This window comes from Neophocaena asiaeorientalis, unplaced genomic scaffold (assembly GCF_003031525.2).
Source record: "Neophocaena asiaeorientalis asiaeorientalis breed wild unplaced genomic scaffold, Neophocaena_asiaeorientalis_V1.1 scaffold171, whole genome shotgun sequence".
NCBI lineage: Eukaryota > Metazoa > Chordata > Mammalia > Artiodactyla > Phocoenidae > Neophocaena > Neophocaena asiaeorientalis.
Window position 1 is genome coordinate 8,794,238 of NW_020174013.1, and position 22,480 is coordinate 8,816,717.

General features: G+C 36.4%; 1 protein-coding gene and 1 pseudogene across 3 annotated transcripts in view; one reads left to right on the forward strand and one right to left on the reverse strand.

The window, feature by feature from the left end:
• SRBD1 (S1 RNA binding domain 1) overlaps positions 1 to 22,480 on the reverse strand; it is a 222,030-nt gene that overhangs the window by 91,460 nt on the left and 108,090 nt on the right. For all 3 annotated transcript variants that reach the window (XM_024753616.1, XM_024753615.1, XM_024753617.1), the window contains exons 15-16: positions 12,311 to 12,402; positions 3,216 to 3,298 (exon numbers count right to left, since the gene is read on the reverse strand). In XM_024753616.1, coding sequence (XP_024609384.1) covers positions 3,216 to 3,298; positions 12,311 to 12,402 — 175 coding nt within the window. The remainder of the gene's footprint in view (positions 1 to 3,215; positions 3,299 to 12,310; positions 12,403 to 22,480) is intronic.
• Positions 21,823 to 22,128, forward strand: LOC112405260 (peptidyl-prolyl cis-trans isomerase FKBP1A pseudogene; annotated as a pseudogene).

Here is a 22,480-nt window from a genome sequence, read left to right on the forward strand (position 1 = left end):
TTAGGAAAGAGTAATTCCATAAATAATTCTTTCAAAGAAGGTCTGTAACAACCAGAGAAGGTGAATCATTACAGATCCAAAAATGCTTTTATTTTCCTCTCACACTGAATTGCTGGTTTGCCTAAATATAGAATTATAGGTTCAAAATAAAATTTTTCTCACAACTTCAAAACTACTGCATTTCTATCTTCTATTACTTGTTTTTTACCAATAATAGGACTGATGTCAACTTGATTCTTTCCTTTGTAGATAAACTGTTTGCTCTCTGGAAGCTTTTAGTTAGTTCCTCCTTATTACTAGCATTCTGAAATTTCACAGGAAGGCATCTGAGTCTAGGTCTTTTGTTACTCTTTTATGCAGTATTCATTAGGCCTTTTCAAAAGACTTGTCTGTCAACTGGAGAAATTTCATTCTATTATTTCTGTGATTATAACTCCCCTTCACTCATTGTTTATTTGAACCTTCTGTTAGATGAACGTTGAAGCTTTAGAAGGAGCTCTACATCATATGACTTTTTGTTCATGCTTCCCACCTTTTTCAGTTTAAGACCGCACTCTAAGGAATCTCTTAGCTCAATCCGCCAATTCATTAATTTGCTTTTAGCTGTGTCCACTCTATTTCACCTGTTTATGTGGGGTTTTTTATAATCTTAACAATCATATTTTAAAATTCTTACATTGGTTTAATTTCATTCTATCCCGTATTTGTTTTAGAAATGCAATAACCACTTATCTCTCTGTGAATGTTAATTTAACTTATTTCAGAGTCTGTTGCCTGTTCATTGTTTCTTTGGGTGTTATTTTTTTAAGTTTGATGCCTCATTTTTCTATCATAGGTTTTCCTCAAACATTTAGTGATTCTTGGCATCAAGATCGTTTCAGAGTCCCTCTTTGTCTGTGTATGCTGTTTCTGTTAAGCACCACGTGCCTCGAGTGATAATGTGGGATATGATGCCAGGTGTCATGTACATGTCAGGAGCTTGTCCTGCCAGGAAGAGACTCCTTGGGCTTCCTGACAATCAAAAGTTACCTGAGGGATCACCCAGCCTCTCTGGCCTCTGTGTTATACTCAGTGCTTTAGCTGGGACTCACAGAATATTGAGGGAGGGGGTTCTCCACAGGCCTAGCCACTCTATACACACCTGCTTATCTAATCCTGCAGGTCCCCTCCCCACTACTTGAATATGATTCTGCTTTGAGAACCCTGCTGATCTATATATTTTCGGGTGTGGCTCCACCATGTTTCATTTTTCTGTGGATGTGATTCTTCAGGCTTAATATCTCTCAAGAGTTCCTCAAATTTCTACCCACTGATGGGACCCTTTCTTATTTTTCCCGGACTGTTATCAATTGATTCATGTAAGTGAGTGTTTACATAGGTACAGATATATATGTACAACCTTTCTGTCATCTTACGGAATTTGGAGTTGTGCATATGCCAGTGGTGGTGGTAATGTAGTTAGAATATCATGAGCTCTGCCCACCATTTTGATCATTTTCTTAGTGTCATTATTTGCTAAATAGTCTGTACTCCAATGTTAATATGGCCATATCTCTTCATCTCAGACCTGTATATCCAACTCCTAGTTTCCTATATTTCTTACAGGCACCTCAAATTTAACATGTTCGAAACTGAATTACTAACCTTATCCTCACCAAATCTGCTCCACTCAGGCATCCTCAGGACCTTTGGAGCAAATTCTTTACAACTCCTTTTCCCTCACTATTACCAAGTAGTCCCTAAAAATAGATTTAACTTCTTTCCATTTCTACTGCCATTAACTTTGTCCAAGCCACCATTATCTTTCACTTGGAGTAGTCAGAGTCAACATTTAAAAATACAAATCAGATCACGGCATTCCTCTGCTTAAAACTCTTCCTTTACTTCTCATTGCTGTTGGAATGAATTCCAAACTGTTTTCACGTTAAATGCTATCTCTGAATCCAAATCTGGAGACTAGGTCCCTGCTATTTACTTAAAGACCACTTTGATGCCAATAGGTTATTAGCCTCCTGGGCTCTATAAGTTTGACTCTCTCTTTCCTTTGTTTCACTAAGGAACCAAGGTATTCCATAACTTCCATAACTTCACCTTAAATTAATATAACTATAATTTCTCTTAACTATGATGCCTATATCACAAAACTGCTATAAGAGGTATACTCTTTAGTTACTAGGCATTTTATCTATCTGTAGCTAGATCAGTCCCTTTAGGAAGCACCCTCGCCAGTGAACAAGTCCAGTTAAAGGTTTGGATGCCTCTTGGTCTAACTTGCTGTACAATGGGAAAACTCCAGTTAAGTCCCAATATATTGCTGGTTAGTCCAGGCTTTGACAGTGTGAGCCTGGGTAAAAATCCTAACTACTCTAGGACACAGCTTCTTTTCCTGTCAGATGAGGAGGGTAGGGTTGTATGATCTCAAAGGTCTCTTCCATTTCTAGTGGCCACAGATTCCATGACTTCATATAATATTTCCTTAGAGAAAGTATAGTACCTATCACTCAAATCTCATGAAAATTATATAGAGAGTAATATTCTATTTCAGGCTTAAGAAGAACTTTGATCAAAGAGAAAATAATTCAACTTGAGGTTTCTGGAGACCACTTAAGCCAACATGGATTCATTTTGCCAAGATTTAGTGCTGCCCTCAATTGCCTAAGGAACACAATCTCAAGAACTGAAAATACAGCAGCAACACCAAGAAGCACTATTACTACTACACAGTAACAAAAATGAAAGGCTTTAGCTCATATTGGGCAATGACCAAAAACTAACTATAATACTCAAATAGGAATGAAAACAGGAAAAAAAAAATCACAGTAGGTACCAAAGGCTTCTTCCTGAAAGATCAATAAAGATCAATAGCTCATACTGGTTTAGAAAAAGAGGCAACATACCCCCCTTTCTCCACACCCCTTCCATTTTTACAGCGACATTAAAAGGAGAGGCTCTTCAGATTAAGTTACTAGTCGTATCTAGAGTTTTAATAGTCTTTAAACTGATTATAGTCCATTATTAGCCTTAATCAAAATCATAAAGACCAAGAAAAAAAACCTCCCTCCTTCCTGAATAATTTATAACACCTAACTACCTTTCCACAAACTGTATAACCTTTGAAAATGGGAACTTATTCCCACTGACAATTACTATGCCAAGTTTGAGTACTGTCTCTGTACTGATGGATTTCACAAATTAAATGATCCACACTGCTTTACCTGATACATTCCAACTCCAATGTGCTTCGGCTCAATTTTCACTAGCTCAGCTAATGGATCTTGTACACGCCTTGCTATGGAAACTGAAAAAACAGAATCAGAAAACAAGTATGGCTTAATGTAAAAGCAGTATCCAGATAATTACTATTTTAGTTCCTCATAATGCATAGTTATCCCTCTTTATTCCTCCCCCCAAGGAGGCCAACAATTTAACCAAGTTTGAGTTCCTTTTTTTTTTCCACACAAAAAGTGAAGGCAAAATTTCAGGATTAATTATGTCACCAGAACTCCTAGGTATTCCTGTGCACGAACACACTGAAAAGGTTATACATTTGGAAAAATAAATAAAACACTTAGTTGCTATATTTATACAATTACCTGTTCGTTCTTTAAATATAGTATAGTAGGGCACCTCACACTTTAAAGAACAAGTAGATATTTGTTTTACTTTTAAATAATCCTGCATTGCTATAAACATGATAACATTTGTACATTAAATATGCTTATTAGGACTAGATCCTGATAAAGATGAGTAAATGATAGAATCATATCTTATTGCAATCAGAGATCGTCAGTTGATTAGTGAATACTCTTGAATCACCTTGAATATGATTGCAAGATTAGTCTGAGAAGTGATCTGCGTCCCAACTGCTTGTTCTTAACACATGCACAGTCCTAATTAAATCCCTTTCTTGACCATTACTTTCCATTTTTAAGAGACTTGAGAGTTAACTTTAAACATCCTTCGTGTCATGATTTTTATTTAGTCATCATTTATTGTCATCTTTTTAAAAGCCATTGTTATTAACAAAATCTCATAACTAATTTAGCTTATAAGATAGATTTAGTTAGAGAAAAGAAATTTAGTTGCATTGAGTGTTTACAAATGAACAGCTTTTATTTTCTAAACACATGAAAGCTAGTCAGTGTCACCTACTCATACAGAAGGTTGGATGAAATATAAATTCATTAAGTAAAAACACTAAGGCCATTAAAGGAAACCCCATGCCTGTTTCATGTTAAACTGTTCAAGGTCTGGTAAACGAAGCCAACTTCTTAGATGTAACTATCAGATTCTCCAGTCAGTGATTTGTGCCACCTCTCATCAGAGATAGGATCTACTGTGAATGTAAAGTTCACTGCACATTCAAGTCTTTTTCATATCTTTTATGATTACTGCTGACAGTGACAATGGCAGCTTGCAAAGCAAGCTTAGAGAGCAATAAGCTGATGTTTTACAATCTGCCTATTTCTCCCACAGAAGAGATGGGGATTCCAAGGCCTTCACATACACCTTTCTCATCAAATCTCATAAAAAGTTAATTAGTGCAAGCATGCCAGGTTATAGGAGAAATGGTTTCCTTTAATAACCACATTTATAGTCATATGAAAACATATGCCACCAGAGAAATACCTGACATCCTCTAAAACCGAATAGTCAGGCCTCCATATCTGTGGGTTTCACATCCACAGATTCAACCAACTATGGATCAAAAATATTCGAAAAATAAGTTCCATAAAGTTCCAAAAAGGAAAACTTGAATTTGATGCTCTCAGCAACTATTTATATTGCACTTACAACTATTTACGTAACATTTACATTGTATTAGGTATTATAAGTAATCTAGAGATGATTCAAAGTATATTGGAGGATGTGCATAGGTTATATGCAAATACTATGCTATTTTATATAAGGGACTTGAGCATCCTTGGATTTTGGTATCTGAGACGGGTCCTGAAACCAATCTCCTGTGGATACCAAGGGACAACTCAACTGTATTATTTCTTTATTCTAGGCTTTACATATATTATACAATAAGAGTGATTTTCAAACACGTACATACATTGCCAAAATACTTTCGGATTAAAAAAACAACCCACAACAGTAGACCAAGGTAAGGTAACAGGCATCAGAACGTTTGCTGTGTAGGAAGGCAATATTAGAAATTCAATAAAAGTATATCAACAATAGGTAAATCTCTCAAATCTACACCTTCAGGAAAACCCACATTATGAAAACCTAAACTTAGAAATTGTGTGAGTAGATCCCATATTTTAACATTTCTAAAATACACAAAAGGCATTTAAACTATTTTCTACTGGATTCCCTCCTAACAGTTCACTGCCAGTGTATCCTTTGTTCATCCTAATATCGCTAAATATTAGCAACAATGGATTTAAAATGATGGCTTCTAGATGGCATATTAATTCTACAATAAGTCCCAATGGCTTCTGGAGTTACACTGTACCCAGTAAACAACCCCCAACATAGATCTAATATTTCTAGAATTGGCATTTCACTTTCAGATGCTGTTCATTCTGTGTAGCATAGAAACCCAAGCATGGAAGAGATGGGAGGCAGGAGGAGGGAGAGAGATGAACATTGTTTAAAGTAGAATTCGAAAAGTAGTACGCTCAGGCTTTGGAGAAAAGATGGTGGTGTTTTCCTGCTGGCAGGATAATCAAGAGAAGGGTTATGCAATAAACAGTAATAATGATCAGGCTGACAACAGATTTCTGAAAGTAAGAGACAGATAAGTAGTTCAGGCAAAAGGACTTTAATAGATTGCTGATAAAAAAAAAAAAGAAGAGGGAGTAAGAATCATGGCCCGAAAACTTGGGGCACATTCATATTTTGAGACAGAAAAGAGAAGGAGGAAATGGTGAAAGAGGCAGAGAAGGAATGGTGAGGAAAGTATAGCAGAAAAAGTCAAAAAGACTTCTGGAACATGTTACTTATGTAACATGTTACCCTATGTCCCTATGTCCCCAAGTTTTCACTCCTGGGTACATACTCAAAAGAAATGAAAACATCGGTCTACATAAAATCTTGTACATGGATGTTCACAGCAGCATTATTCATAATAGCCAAAAAGGTGAAAACAACCCAAATATCCAAAAACTGATAAATGGATGAATACAATGTGGTATACCTGTATAATGGTAAATTATTTGGCAATACAAAGGAATGGAGTACTGATATATGCTACAGCATGAGTGAACTTTGAAAACACTATGCTAAGTGAAAGAAGCCAGCCAATCACAAAAGACCTCATATTGTAATGATTCCACTTATATGAAATATCCAGAATAGGTAAATCCATAGAGACAGAAGATAGATTAGTGTTTTCCAGGGATTGGGAAGAAGAGGGGAAGGGGGACCGATTGCTAATGGGTATAGGGTTTCTAGGGGAGATGAAAATATTCTAAAATTGGATAGTGGCAATAGTTACACAACTCTGACTATACTAAAAAATGATGACATATACTTTAAAAGGGTAAACTGTATGCTATGTAAACTATATCTCAATGAAGTTGTTATGTATTTTTAAAATGCAGTTTGCCCAAATGTATGGCAAATATTGACTATTTTGCCCACATGTAACGTCAACATTTCTCTGTATCACTGCGACTATTTACCACTGTTTAGGAAGTTCTAGTTAACGCAATTGGAAGAGAAAAGAAAGAAGGTATAATTACTCAAAAGACAGAAACTAGATTATTATTACTTGCAGATGATGACTGTCTACTTAGAAAACCCAAGCAAGTCAACTGAAAAAATATCAGAACTAATAAGATTTCAATCAGTTGGCTGGTGTCAAGACACCCAGACAAAAACTGAGGCTCCACCATATGCCATCAACAACCAATAAGAAAATATCATGAAGGAGAATCCATTCACTGTCTGTGGTGTGTGTGTGTGTGTGTGTGTGTGTGTGTGTGTGTGTGTGTGTGTGTGTGTGTGTGTACTGCAGGTAAGAAAAATAAAATGTGCATAACCTGGACGAAGGTATAAATTTAATGAAATTTCACTGTATTTCTACAGAGTTTGAAAAATATTAGTTAAATGGCTCTAAAGTTTACATAGAAAGAAAGAAATGCATAGGACAAGTGCAATTAAAAAAACATTAAGGCAAGTCATATTATAAGCCACAGTAATTGAGTCTTGCGTTGTAGCAGACTAGACAGACCAAGGAAAAAGGGAAAAAAGTACATATAGGAATTTCGTTTTTAATAAATGGTAATTTGTTAAACGGTAATGAAACATATTGTGTAAAGGAAGACAGTAAAAAGCAGGGAAAAGGAGCTTCGACCGAGTGAAGATTATCATCCTAAAAGGTAAGCAACCAGAGAGCCATATGCAGTAGCAATGAAAACAACATTTCCCCCTCATTCATAAGGTATCTTATATCCAAAGGGCAAAAGGGGTTCTATTGGTTTTGGTCTTCAGTTCCATGAAATACATAGAAGCTTAAAGCTTCTAGAGCAAATAAATGTATTGCTTAAAAGACTGTACCTAACTGTGTTCTCTTTAAAATTTGCCTTACTCTGTTATCTGAGAATATCGAAGTGGAAATCTTTACTTTTAAAGTCCAATACTCACTTCTTTTTTACACTTCCTCTTGCCATCAGACAGCAACAGAGGAATCCCCATGCTGTCTTATTTCATTCAACAACTTCAAATTAGAATTTTTTTCACTAAAAAGCTTATTAAAATGTAGTTTTAATGCTCTTAATGCAAATTTATTATAATCTTGATCCTCTAATTAGTAATTACATTTTTCAATAAGGAGCTGACAAATCTGTTGACCTAATATAAATACTCTATATCTTGGTTGCAGTGGTTGTGGCTACCTGACTAGTACAAGCTTTTCAAAATTCATAGATGGTGTACCTAAAAAGGGTGAATTTTACTTTATGCAAATATACCCTTAAATTTGAAAGAAATATCTTTTCTCTAAGGATATCAAACTTTTATTTTTCTTCTTTCTGTATAGTCTCTATTTCTTCCATGTAGTGTACCCCACCTCCCACCCCATATTTTGGCATCTGTCTTTAATAGCATAAGTTTTCCTTACATGTTAAGTGACCCCAGACTTTCCATCAGGGGTAGGGTACTAAAAAGCTGACTGTAAGTGCTTTGCTCAAAGGTGAGGTTTGTCAACTGTGGGCTTCACTATAGGGTGATTTGGCCATTTCTTTGTGAAATCTCTGATCTCAGTTTCTTTAGGTGTTTTCTCTTGTGTTAGTCAGAATCCCCTAGTCTCCCACATAAGGTATCTACAACAGCATGTCAATAATTATTTAATCTCTCTTTTTTTTAGTAGGTATTCCCACTCTCACCTACAACCCATGTCCTCCAGTGTAGAAACCTTCGGTTTAACCCTCTCTAGAGAACAATTCTCCAGTCTTCTGCAAAAGTGGAAGAAGGACAGTTACTCAACTGTGTGGAATGGGAGGTCTAATTCATTTCTTCTTTTTTTTACTGATGTGAAATTCACATAACATAAACTTAACCATTTTAAGGTGTACCATTCAGTGGTATTTAGTATACTTACAACATTGTGCAAACCACCATCTCTATCAAGTTCCAAAACATTTTCATCACCCCCAAAGGAAACCCTGTACACATTAAACAGTCCCTCTTCATTGTCCCCTCTCCCGAGCCCCTGGCAACCACCAATCAGCTCTCTGTGTCTGCAGATTTGCCTATTTTGGACATTTCACATATATGCAATCATACAATATGTGACCTTTTGTGTTTAGCTTCTTTCACTTAGCATGTTTTCAAGGTTCATCCATGTTGTAGCACGTATCATTACTTCATTCTTTCTTATGGCTGAAAATACCCTTCCATCGTATGGATAGACCACATTTTGTTTATCTATTCACCTGCTGATGGACATTTGGGTTGTTTCCAGTTTTGGGCTATTGTGAATAGTGCTGCTATGAGCATCTGCGTACAAGTATTTGCTGAGTACCTGTTTTCAATTCTTTTGAGTATATACCAAGGAGTGGGATTGCTGGGTTATATGATATTCTATGTTTAACTTGATCTCACTGCTTTTTAAACAGACTTTCAATCAATCCTCTTATTTTAGACCCATTCTCAGCCCTCCCAAGATACTTCTAAAGGTGCTTAGTGCATTTCCTGAGTCTTTAGGGTTTCTACGATCTATTTCAGGTTAGCTCTGTTTTCTACAATGCTGTCTCAGTATTCCGCTTTCTCAAGTTGGCTAGATCTCATCCGGTTTCCAGCTTCAAAACTATTGTTGCTGTTATCTCCTCTCCCATTCTCCTTGTCCTAGTAAGTTTATGCCTTCATTCTATCAAGTTACTGTCATTTTAATGAGATTTCAGAAGAGACTGAAGGAGTAACAGGTATATTTAATCTTCATTTTAAATCAGAAATCCATAATAAACTTTTTAATACCAACTATCTACTATTCTATCCATCCAATTTAAACTGTCTCATACAATGAATTTATTATGAGGGGAATGTAAGCATATATAAGGATAACTTCTGTTTTCAATAAGCTGATAAACTGGTCAAGAAGATGTAGTAAGATAAAGGTCATTTTCTTACATATGTTTAACACTTGTATGAACGTTGAGGTTCTATTATATTTGATATGGTAAACTTATGGAGGGTTGAAAGGTAAAACCCATATCCATATATAGGTCAGGTCTCAGATGAAGTACGAAGTCATCCCAGGCATCAATCACTAGGAAAGAGAAAGATGCCTAGTGAGAAAAAAGGAACTGAAGTGGAAGTGGGGCCTAGAAAGCGAAGAGTGGAGACTCTCAGTTCATTTCAATACTTGCTTCCAGGACCAGACTTTGAAGACTCAGAATGTCTAGGTAGGTGTTTTGAGTTGATATGGATCAAACATAGTCACTGCCAATGTGGAAACAAGCTAAGACAAAGAAAAATGGCACACCTGCAGTGAATCACAAACTGAAGACACAACTAGGTTTTGAAATCAGAGTAACCAGGACTATATACCAATTCCCCTTTTTATTATTTCCTATTTTCATAGTCTTGTTAGAATGTTGTGATCTTGTTCCCTTACAATACTGTGGCAGTTATGCACCCACATGGGCCAGTGGTGAAGAGGAAATAGCAGCCCCCTTAGCAAAGGGAAGTCTGAGGAACTGCCACCTCCTATATAATATTTTTCTAATGCCCTGTTGGATGATTACCTTTCAGTGCCCACTTGGGAGGCTGAATTTTATTTTCTATAAAGAAAAGTATCCTTTTATTACAGAAGTTACGTACATAAATATTATGTACACACTTGGCTATGCGGCCTCATTAAGCCTTGGTTTCCTCATCTGTAAAGTGGGAATAATAAATGACTCATAGGGCAATTGTGAGGATTAAATAAAATAATCCTGGTAATGTATTTATCACAATGTTTCATATATATTAAGTGCTTAAAAAAGATTAGTATTAGCAGCTCCCTCCTCCTCCTCCTATTATTATTATTACTATTGTTATTACAAGGCAAGTACCAAAAGAGAACATGGCAAGGAGGCAGAGACCACACTGAGTTGATGTGACATAGAGAAAAGCTTCACTGAAGAAGCAAGACTTTGAGCTGGGATCTGAGTTTGAAAAGATGACCATTTTAGGGGACTTCCCTGGTAGTCCAGTGGGAAAGAATCTGCCTTCCAATGCAGGGGACGTGGGTTTGATCCCTGGTCGAGGAACTAAGATCCCACATGCCTTGGGGCAACTAAGCTCTCGCACCTCAACTAGAGAGCCCGCGTGCCACAAACTACAGAGCCCAAGCGCTCTGGAGCCCAAGCACTCTGGAGCCCAAGTGCCACAACTAGAGAGAGAAAACCCACACGCCACAACTAGAGAGAAGGCTGCATGCCACAACGAAGACCCGAAGCAGCCAAAGAAATTAAAAGAAAATAAATAAATAAAATAAATAAATATTTTTAACGCAAAAATTTTCAAATACATATCACCAGGTGTAGATTTCAAGAACAGTCACTGAAATTTGATGAGAATATTTAAGGAAAAAAAATTAAATAAAAAGTCTATTTCCCCTAATTTGGAAGTTCCCCCAATTGGGGGATTAAGAGATACAAACTACTATATATAAAATAGATAAACAACAAGGATATATTGTATAGCAATGGGAATTATAGCCATTATCTTGTAAGAAGTTATAATGGAGTATAATCTGTAAAAATACTGGATCACAATGCTGTGCACCTGAAACTAATATAATATTGTAAATCAACTATACATCCATTAAAAATAAATAAATCAGTAAACACACATACACAAGCCACTTCTAACAAAGTAGTCTAAATATCCACCTATTACACAGGAAAATGCTCTGACCAGATCTTATTTTGCTTGTGATACCAATTATTGTCATTAGATGTACCAAAATATCTTTTTTAAAAATACATTTATTTATTTATTTATTTTTGGTTGCATTGGGTCTCTGTTGCTGTGCGCAGGCTTTCTTTTTAGATGCAGCAAGCGGGGGCTACTCTTCATTGCAGGTTTCTCATTGCAGTGGCTTCTCTTGCTGCGGAGCACGGGCTCTAGGCATGCAGGCTTCAGTAGTTGTGGCTCCCGGGCTCTAGAGCACAGGCTCAGTACCTGTGGTGCATGGGCTTAGCTGCTCCGCAGCATGTGGGATCTTCCCGGACCAGGGCTCGAACCCGTGTCCACTGCATTGGTAGGCATATTCTCAACCACTGTGCCACCAGGAAACCCTCAAAATATCTTTAATTTCTTCACACACAAGATTTAAACTATTCCACATCACAGAAACCAAAGCAATTTTAAACAACTAAAATCAAATCAGGCTGATTTAAACAATATAGTAATGACAATTCCTACTAGCAAGGCAAGAGAAACTGGTCATTTAACAAATATTTAGCTACAGCCTGAAAGTCTGTGCATGTTTATACATTTGCACTTTAAATATTTTATGTTAATATATTACTTTCCTCCAACAAAAAGCTGTAATAAGTAATATTTTGCAATAATAATAAGAGAACTGAGTATTTTATTGTTTTTACTATTAACTCTCTAGCATTTAATTTTACTAACGATGTTTTGGGCTAATTTTTCACCACACTCTAGAATACTATGCAGTGTTCTTTAAAAGCAGTATTCTTCTACTTCTTTTCCATAATTCCCAGTATTATTCCAATCAAACACTTTCTTTCTAACATGACTGCAATATATCTTCTAAAATTTCTTGGATATTTAAATATTTTGCTTGCTACAAATACAAGTCCAAAATCGCACGCTTTAGTGATGACCCACAGTTTCTTACCTGCACTTCTCAAATTAGGGTCCAGTCCTGGCATCTCTTTATTAGCTTCAGGGCTGACACTGTAGACTGATGCTCCTGCTTCACTGACGATACTGAAAAGAAAGAAAAGGGAAATATCATTTTCCAAACTTTCTACTTGCCTCAAGAAAATAAAAGAATGAGACTAGGTATTATAAGAAAAGAAAACTGCAGGGCAAAGCACGCTCTTTATATTTCAATGATACCTATACTATTTAATTTTACATTAACATAAAATGATTAAGCAATGCTTATTTTCTACACATAGGAAATACACAGGCTTAAATCCATAATGAATTCATTCAGTCGTTTTCTGTTTAAGAGAGAGTTTATAAATGAACACAGTGGATTCTCCTCCATGATGCCAACATCAAAATTTTCAGAATACTTAGCTCCTCTTGTGTTTATAACCCATTATTGACTGACATTTATGACTCCCGTCTGAATCATTCTAAAGCATCTTGGGAAGCCCAGACATGTGTGTGGATATGTGCATATGTGGATATACACAAAAAACCATTGCCATAAACATTGCCATTATTATTACTTGGTTATAATTAAAAACCACAATGTGAAAAGGAAGGGGATCAGACAGGATCCCACTTCTTTTCAAGAGGGTCTGAAATCATCCTTTTGGTGAACTTGAAACATACCACTTCAGGCAGGTGTTAAACCACTTCATTTCATCACTTCTTTAATCGAAGCATCACACATATCATCCTGTTCCTTTCTTCTTTGGCTCCATATACTTTACAATCCACAATGGCAGCACTCTCTTACAGATGACGGTTGTATAGTGGTTGACATTTGTACAGATTACCAAACATTTTAAAGTTAGAGGCTTTCTTTATGACATAATACGTAAAGAAGCATCATCTACTTTAAGTATTTACAATACCTTTGGTTCTCTACCATGTGACCATCTAGATGTCACAATTCAAAAGCAGAAACATGTTAGTGCTTAATTTTTAATCCACTCTTAGAAACCTCTCCCATTCTCTGCTCTTCAGTAGTTTCTTCAATTGTGAGACAAGTTGAGCAGATAACTTTTAACATATTGCCCCACTGTAACAACTCAACACTGATAAGTAAAATGTGAAACGGTTAGTTCGCTACTCCAAAGAGTTCTTTGAAGAACTCTTGATTGAACTTTGACAACAATTATAAACCACAGAGACTTGAGAAGATTATTTGGGGGCAACGAGAAGATTTATATCTTTTGCAACCAAGATCTACTAACCCAAATTTCATAATAGGCAAAATGAACACTCTGCAACTGAAAAGCAAGGCTGCTCATCCTGTTCCTCATCAACAGCATCATCATGATACAATAAGAGGTGCATACTATATACAAAGCACAAAGCCAACCCCCTTATGAAACAGGATAAATAAGAATAGTCAGCCATCAGCCATGGAAAATTTGGTTTCAAACACAAATGAACACTCAGCCTAACAAATTTTTTTCTAAAAAACCAGAGTATCTGTGAAGTGCAGAGAAAAGAATATTTTTAAAAATCTTACCACAAATTTATTTTCTGGCATTGCCAGAAGCCTCCAAAATTACCTCTATTTGAGCAAAGGAACTTAAATGGTAAATAAAAGTTCCCATTAACTGTGGGCTTCAGCAGTTGGGTACCTGAGAATTTGCTGGGTGATTCACTGTCTCTTGGAAGTTATAATTCTCAAAAGACTGAGGGAAACTGTTGCAAAGAAAAACACTCAGATAATAAATATTCCTCCAAATACCAAATTGCCACTTCTTTTAAACAGAGGAATACAAAACAGATGTGACACGCTGCACCCAAAGATTTTAGATTAACATTAATATTAAATCAATACAAAATGCAGTAAATTTCATATGCTTTAGTTACTAGACAGCATGGGTCCAATAAACTGTTCAGTACTACGCGCAGATCAGAATGCTTAAATAATCTAAATGAAGAGAAAAAGCTCAACACTGATTACTTCAATATAAAACATATAAGGATCTAAGAAGTATATGTGGCAAGAGTTAAGTGAAAGAAATCAAGCTGGGAGTGATGATTTTTTCCAGGAGAAGCTGCTAAGAACAAAAGTTCTAACCTTCCCCCCTTCCTTTTTTTCTTTCCTATTTAGGGTTCAGGGATAGACATTAAGTAGAAAGTATGCTAGATTGTACAAGGCACTTTCTGTTTATTAGGAAGTTTCCCAATAAACTATTAGAAAGTTATTCCAATTAACTCTAGTATATTTTGAGGAAAGCAAAAGTAAACTTTGCACAAAATACAGATATCTAACATTTAATACGTATTATGTCACAAAACAAATTTCACTCAGGTGTAAACTAGTTAGGCTCATAATCTTAGCAATTTGATTATTTTATTTACTTTGCCATAAAGCAGACAAGACTCTGAGTAAAACATAACTTTGGGGGAATTTAACTGACACAGTTCTAACTGAACTCAAAGGTTTTGAGATCATTACAGTACTTGAAGCCCTTTCAAATTGTTTGTTTAGACAAATGCCTAAATAGATACATATGGTATATCAAACTTTAAATATATGAAGTACACTTCAGAAGCTACCACTGGACTTAACGTTTTACCAGAGCTATGTGTTAATGTGCTAATTCTTTAGAATTAAATTGATAATTTTTAAAGCACTTTATCTAATTCAGCACTTTTCTAGAGTCTTTCTAGGCTTTTTAATCTGAAAATATATACGTACAAACCACACACTCATAACCTAAAAAACAAGTGAAATGCCCACAATATAGATGGATTTACTTTTAAATTCATTTAAAAAATTTTAACAAAAACCCTGCAAGTTAAAAATGCCAATTTTTGTTATCTCAAGTAAAATTCAATGCTGTTACATAAATCTGATCATTTATCAATATAATGTACTTTATTTTTTAAACAAATATATGTTTAAACCACAGAATTTATATCTCCACAGTTTATAAGTCTCTTCTACCAAGATAAACTGTATGTTGGTGAATCTTTTAAAACCACGCTTGCAAGTACTTTTCTTACAGCACCTATTCATTCTGACAGTAAAAGAATGGCGATTTCTTTTGCCAAATTGAGATGGGAGAATTTTTTTCATGAGAGAGGAAAACTAGCTGTTTTTTTTAAGTTATTGGGCTAATAGTTTTCACATTCATTTACAAGGTTGCTTGAAGCCTCTGTATGAGTCTCCTCCCCTCTTCTTATTTCCCAAATATGAAAATAGCTTTTTTGTTTTTCTTATTTTAAAATAAATTGCATGCTTCCTATGTTAACAAGAAAATTCAATTCAAAGTTTACCTACTTAAATGAAAACACAATTAATATTTAGTAAGCTATCAAAAATCAGCCAGGATATATTTGCTTAAACTAATAAAAACTGATTTCTCATTTTTTATAAAAGTATACTAGAATTACTTAAATGTTACCAATATCTAGAAGCTTCCTTTTCCTTCTGCCTACCAAAAAAAATAGGTACTAAAAAGCTCCGATACTAAATGCACAGCTCATTTCACTAAAGTTTTAAAAATAATTTATCTAAAAAGTTTTTCCATATTTTCAGGCTGAGAAACATTCATATGAAGAGAGGGTAGGTAAATGACCTAAGTTTCTCAACAAGTAACAGAAAATGCTATAAAAAGTTAATCAACACACATCTTAATTTTTTTCTTTGCATATGAGAACCTGTTTTGAAGTATGAAAGGATAGCTGTTTGTATTTTGGGGATAGGAGACAAGGCCAAAAACCAAACCACCATAAATAAAAGGGGCTCTAGGGTTGAATGTTTAAAGGATACTTATTTCTAAAAAAAAAAAATCAAAGCAATTTTAAATTCCTTTATTTAGTGATGAATTTTCATTTCAGGGAGTCTCAAATGAACAATACCTAGTCACTTTAAAAACTAACATGGGAATTCCCTGGCAGTCCAGTGGTTAGGACTCCACGCTTCCAGTGCAGGGGGCACGAGTTTGATCCCTGGTTGGGGAACTAAGATCCCGCAAGCCATGTGCACAGCCAAAAAAAAATTTTTTTTAATTAAAAATAAATAAAAACTAAGGTAATCTGGTGATGATAAGGAAGCAGGGGAACAAATAAAATCCTATACTATTAAAGATATTTAAACTGTAAAACTCTTTTGGATGGTAATTTGAAAATATAGATCAAAAGTCACAAGAATATGCATTCTTTCTGAACTGGCTATTATATTTTTAAGAATTTATATGAAGGAAATTTTAATTTACACAAAAACTTAAACAGCGTTATTCATCACAGCATACCTCCGACCAAAAGAAACTGAAACCAAAATGCCTATCATTAAAGAGTTCTTTAATGAAAACCTATACTGTCATTAAAAATTACTGTTGTAATGTATTAAGTGGAAAGGCTGGTTATAAAACTAAGACATGAGACCAACTTTGATATTTTTAAAATATAGGTATATACAAAAGAAAAAAAGGTTTATGTTAATATTAATAGTACTTAACTATGAGTTATTCCTTTAAAAGAATTCTTATTTCTTTAAATTTTTCTGCAATAACTGTAATATTTATTTGTAAAAAGAAAAAGTTTAAAATTTAAGTTTCAAATGACCATTATTTACCTGGCTAGGAGATCCAATATTGCATAATAGCCAACATTTTTTTTTAATCAAACTTTCTTTTAAAGTTATCAAAGTTATTTTGAACTTAAGTGTGGGTAAATATATCGTTTGTTAGTAATAACTTCCAAACATGACTCCTAGGAAACCTCAAATAATAATATTTTATGATATTGTTTTATAACATGAAAGAAAGGTCAAGAATAATTTTCGATTTGTACATACAGGTCATATAAAAAGCAAATGCACAACGAAAAATTTTATAAGAAAGTACATATAATATACATTTTAAAGTTGTACTTAGTCCTTGGCCTGTGCATCCAACCCCCAAGTTATTCTTCATGAACACCACGGCACAATCAATTCACTACCCACAACAGAAAAGGTGTGAAGTGACACAGTTGTATACCAGGAAAGTAGTGTGTGTGAGAAAAAAAAACACTAAGGGCAAAATATGGTGAAAAAGAAAAAGAGCAGAAATACACCACCTCAAGATTTCAATGGCACCAAATTTACATGTAGGTATGTAACACTAGCACCATCTGGTGGAAGACCAGTTAGAAGCCATTCTCCAACTATCACAGTTTTTTAAAAAAAATTCTAAGCTATCTTTCAAAGAATGAGCATTTTCCAAAGAGAATGAGTCTAGCAATTGTACAGTAATTATTTACACAGAGGACCCATAACAAGCCTGTGAGAACTTAAAATGTCTACCAAACAGAGGGTGAGTATATCCTGGGATGGACATCTTATCACATCCACTGAGCAGTATTTCAACAATACAGAATTCCCTTGGCTACTTTTCCTTCAGTGTCTCACAGCATATCAGATGAACACTTTCTAGCCACAAAAGAAACCTAAAAAGGACAAACCCAAATTAGCAACTACCAAACAGAACCGTAATTTGGAATTTGGGGTTCCTCAAAGTAACAGCTACCGACTCTTCTGGGCCATAAACATAACAATAGTATTCATTCCACATGAGAATCTGATTCTGGTTTATGTTCACAATGATGCTGAGCTGCTACAATGTACCACAATGTGTCAAAATATTACACTTAAATCACTTCTACTGCTGTCAGTGGGCCACTCAATTTGACAAAATCACTGGTACCTTCAAATGCCATCAAGGGGAAAGCCAATCAACAAACTGAAGGACAAAGATGGAGAGCTTCTCTCTATTTGTAGGTTGAGTCCCTCTGCTGAGGTAGAAGCAGTTTCTGACAAAGAATGGAACAGCAGAAATTGTCGGTCTCCACCACTCTCCAGGGTAAGCATTCCTTTTATTTTCTTTCTCCCTTCCCTTCACTGTCTTCTGTTTTCCTTTTAAAAACAAAAATTCCTCCTTTATTTTTTTTTCCCCATCTATGTTTGAGTCCAACATGAAGTTGTTACAAGTACTGCACAATACCACTAAAGGGAGCTCAAGGAAAAAAGTCACAGCAGCAACCAACCACAAGGCCTGATGCCTAAGTGGTGTTAGACTAGGCACAAGGAGAAGGGCCCCACTGAACCAAGACACGAAAAGCAGGCTTGAAGAGCAGAACACTGGGACTTCCCTGGTGGCGCAGTGATTGAGAGTCCACCAGCCAATGCAGAGGACACGGGTTTGAGCCCTGGTCCGGGAGGATCCCACATTCCCCAGAGCAGCTGAGAACGTGTACCACGGCTGCTGAGTCTGCGCTCTGGAGCCCGTGAGCCACAACTGCTGAAGCCCGTGCACCTGGAGCCTGTGCTTTGCAGTGGGAGAGGCCACCGCAAAGTGAGGCGTGCACACCACGGGGAGGAGTGGCCCCTGCTTGCCGCAGCTGGAGGCAACGGTGCAGCGGTGAAGACCCAACGCAGCCAAAAAAAGTAATTAAAAAAAAAAAGAGCGGAACACTAACTGTGAAAGAGGCTGTTGTTTGCAGCAGTACTGTAAGCATTCCACGTTCGCTACTAACGAGTTCCCAAAAACTAAGAGGGCAAGGAAGAAATACTGATCTAATTTTTATGCTTTCATCAACATTTTGAAATGTCCTGATTTAAAGAACATGATGTCAACCTACCTGCCATCCCTACTGCCCCAAACATACCAAAAAGTATGCTTCTCCTGATTCTTGCAGTTAACTCCAAAACGGTCAAATTTTTAGGTACTCAGCTTGTATTTACTCATAGAATAACAGATTATCTGTGTTTGTTTATTCTTGTTCAAATGCAATTCTACATTTAGATATAAATCTAAGAGTATGAATTGGAGAGTTTTCTTACAAAGGGAGAAGTTTATTTTTTTCTTTTCTATCCCTATCTTTTTTTTAAGCTTAAGTACATCTATAGGAATTTATCCACTAATAAATAAGTGGAATTCAGACTGCTACGGCATAGACTTTTCAGAATGAAACTTATTGCAAGATATTTTATTCCTTTATTATCCATCCAATAACAGAAGTCAGAATCAGAATTACTAATTTAGAGGGTTATAATATTCTAATATTTTGCTAATAATAAGTGCTAAATAATAAAATGTGAATTATTAAAAGTTTTAAGAAAGAACAAAAAAGAAAGGAGAGAAGCAAAGGGAAAAAGATAATGAGAAATAAAATAATTAGAGAGACAGAAGCCAAGATACACTTTGCCAGCAACTAACAGCCCAGTTCTTTTCACCTACAGTTGAATAAAGTTTTGGAAATAACAATGGTTTGTGCTACATTCCCTAATATTCTTCCAAATGCTACTGCTAAAAATCTCAGTGGACTCCACTAATAAATCACGTACATTTTATCAGTTTTCACATCCTGTTATTCACTCCTCTTTTTCTCCCTTGTCTGATGTTTGTTTTTGCCTCCACCCCCCACCCTGCCAACTTCTACTTTCCTCTGACGTGAACTTATACCTCTGCAGAAGTCATCACCGCCCACTTAAGGGACCCTATCTACAAACTTCACTTAACACATTCACCAACCAGCAGTCTCCAGTTTGAATCATCAGGCTCCTTTCTGGGGCAGCCTCAAACTTTAGAATTTCTTTTGGCCACCCAGATAATGCTAGGGGAAAAAAAACCCAAACAAACTCTGAAAGCACAGGCCAAATGTAAGATGATGACTCTAGATCAACCACTTTTTCTAATCGTGGTTTTCAAAAGTACACTGAACAGATGGAGGGAGAGAATGAGTTGTTCAGTTCAGCAGGCTGCTCCATTTACTTCTTTATCTATGGTCAGATCTTTACTTTCTTGGGATCACTGCACATTTCTGGCTCTGCTATATTACCCTGTGTAAATATTTAGGAGAAATAATTCCTTTCAAGGATCTAAACTTCCACTGTCGTTATGGCAAATGAACCTGTTTATGCTATGTTTGTTAAGTAACAGCAAGCCTAAAAGAACACAGGAATTTACTAATATATGTGGTACACAAACATCACAATCATAAAGCTTCTCATAGGGTCACATCAAGAACATGAAAGGCCAGTTTATTTTTACTCCCACTGCCCTGTAATTTTCTTTAACTCTACTACAACAGTCCTTAATTCAAACCTTTCCTACAGTTACAGTAACAGGGTAGACTGAATGTACATAAGCTGTACCAAAACTACTCACATCTCCATTTAACCTTCCTTGATTCTCAAGTGGTTATCAAACTTAATCCTACATCAGAATCTGCTGGAGGTTGTTAAAACACACATTGCCAGGCTCCACCCCCAGAGCTTCTGCTTCACTGGCGCTGAGAATCTGCATTTCTAACCAGTTCACTGGTGATGCTGATGCTGCTGGGACCATATAGGTTTTAAAGTCTTATTAAGGTATAACTTACATTTCATAAAGTTCACCCATCTTAAGTATACAATTCAGTGACTTTTAGCAAATGTTGTACAATCCTCACCAAAATCCAATTTCAGAACATTTCCATCCAGAAAGATCCTTTGCGCCCATTTGCAGTCCTCATTCCCATCTCCAACCCTTGGTGTCCACTAATTTACTTTTTGTCTCTATACATTCACCTGCCTGGACATACCATATAAATGGAATCATAAAATATGTGGTCTTTTCTGTCTGGCTTCTTCACTTAGCATAATGTTTTTGAGATTCATTCATGCTATAGTATCAGTACTTCTTTTTTATTGCTGAATAGTATTCCACTGTTCTAGAAATACCACATTTTGTTTATCCATTCACCAGTTGATAGAATTTGGGGTTGGTCCACGTTCTCTGGTATTATGAATAATGCTGCTATAAACATTCATTTACAAATATTTGTGTAGACTTATGTTTCATTTCTCTTGGATATATTCCCAGGAGTGGAAATGCTGGGTTGTAAATTCATGTCTAATTTTTTAAGAAACTGCCTAAGTACAATGAATACGGGCTCCAGTTTGTTCACTTCCTTGACAATACTTGCTGTTGCCTTTTTGACAACTATTCTAGTGGTTATGAAGTGGTATCTACTTCTGGCTTATTTTACATTTTTAAATCATTGATGATGTGAACACTTACTCAATGTCTTTGTTGGCCTTTCCTAATCTTCTTTAGTAGAATATCTTTTCAAATCTTTGCCCATTTTTATTGGGCTTGTCTCCTTATTATTGACTTATAAGTGTTTTTATGTATTCTAAATACAAGTCCTGCATCAGATACATGATTTGCAAATATTTTCTCCAAATTTTTGGTTTGTCATTTTCCTAATGGTCTTTTGAAACATAAAAGTTTTAAATACTGATGAAGTCTAGGACGACACTTTGAGAGCCAGTGTTCTAAAGCCTCAGGTGGGGCATGCGGTGGTGCGTGCGTGCAGCGCAGCTGGGCAATGGGATAAGATAGAGGGGCGGCGCTGCCGCCAGGCCCACTCTCCGTCCACTCCACACGTCGCGCCGCCCGCCCGCCCGCTGCCCAGCGTCCGCCGCCTCCTCCGCCATGGCAGTGCAGGGAGGAGACCATCTCCCCCGGAGACGGGCACACCTTCCCCAAGCACGGCCAGACCTGCGTGGTGCACTACACCAGGATGCTTGAAGATGGAAAGAAATTCGATTCCTCTAGGGACAGAAACAAGCCCTTTAAGTTTGTGCTGGGCAAGAAGGAGGTGGTCTGAGGCTGGGAAGAAAGGGTTGCCCAGATGAGCGTGAGTCAGAAAGCCAAACTAACTGTCTCCCCAGACTATGCCTACAGTGCCACTGGGCACCCAGGCATCATCCCACCAAATGCCACTCTTATCTTTGATGTGGAGCTTCTAAAACTGGAATGACAGGAACGGCCTCCTCCCTGAGCTCCCTGTTCTTGGATATGCCATGGAAGGATCTGGCGCCTCCAGATGTGCACAGCGAGTCCACATGGAGCTTTTCCTGAAATTCCACTACACTCTTTGTATAAGCATCTTCCTTCGCTGAATGTGTTCCGTCATCAGCTTTGCTCTTCCCCTTTCTCCTGGTATGTATGTTGAGTTGAACTACATTACATAAACCTCGAGTTACTCATTTTAGTTTGTTTTCATTTTGGGGTGAAGACTGAGTTTCAGTCCTTTGGATCTAGGTTTCCAGTTAAGTACTAGTCAAGTGTTAACAGCACAAGTAATGGGTTGACTTCAGAATAGGAACTGG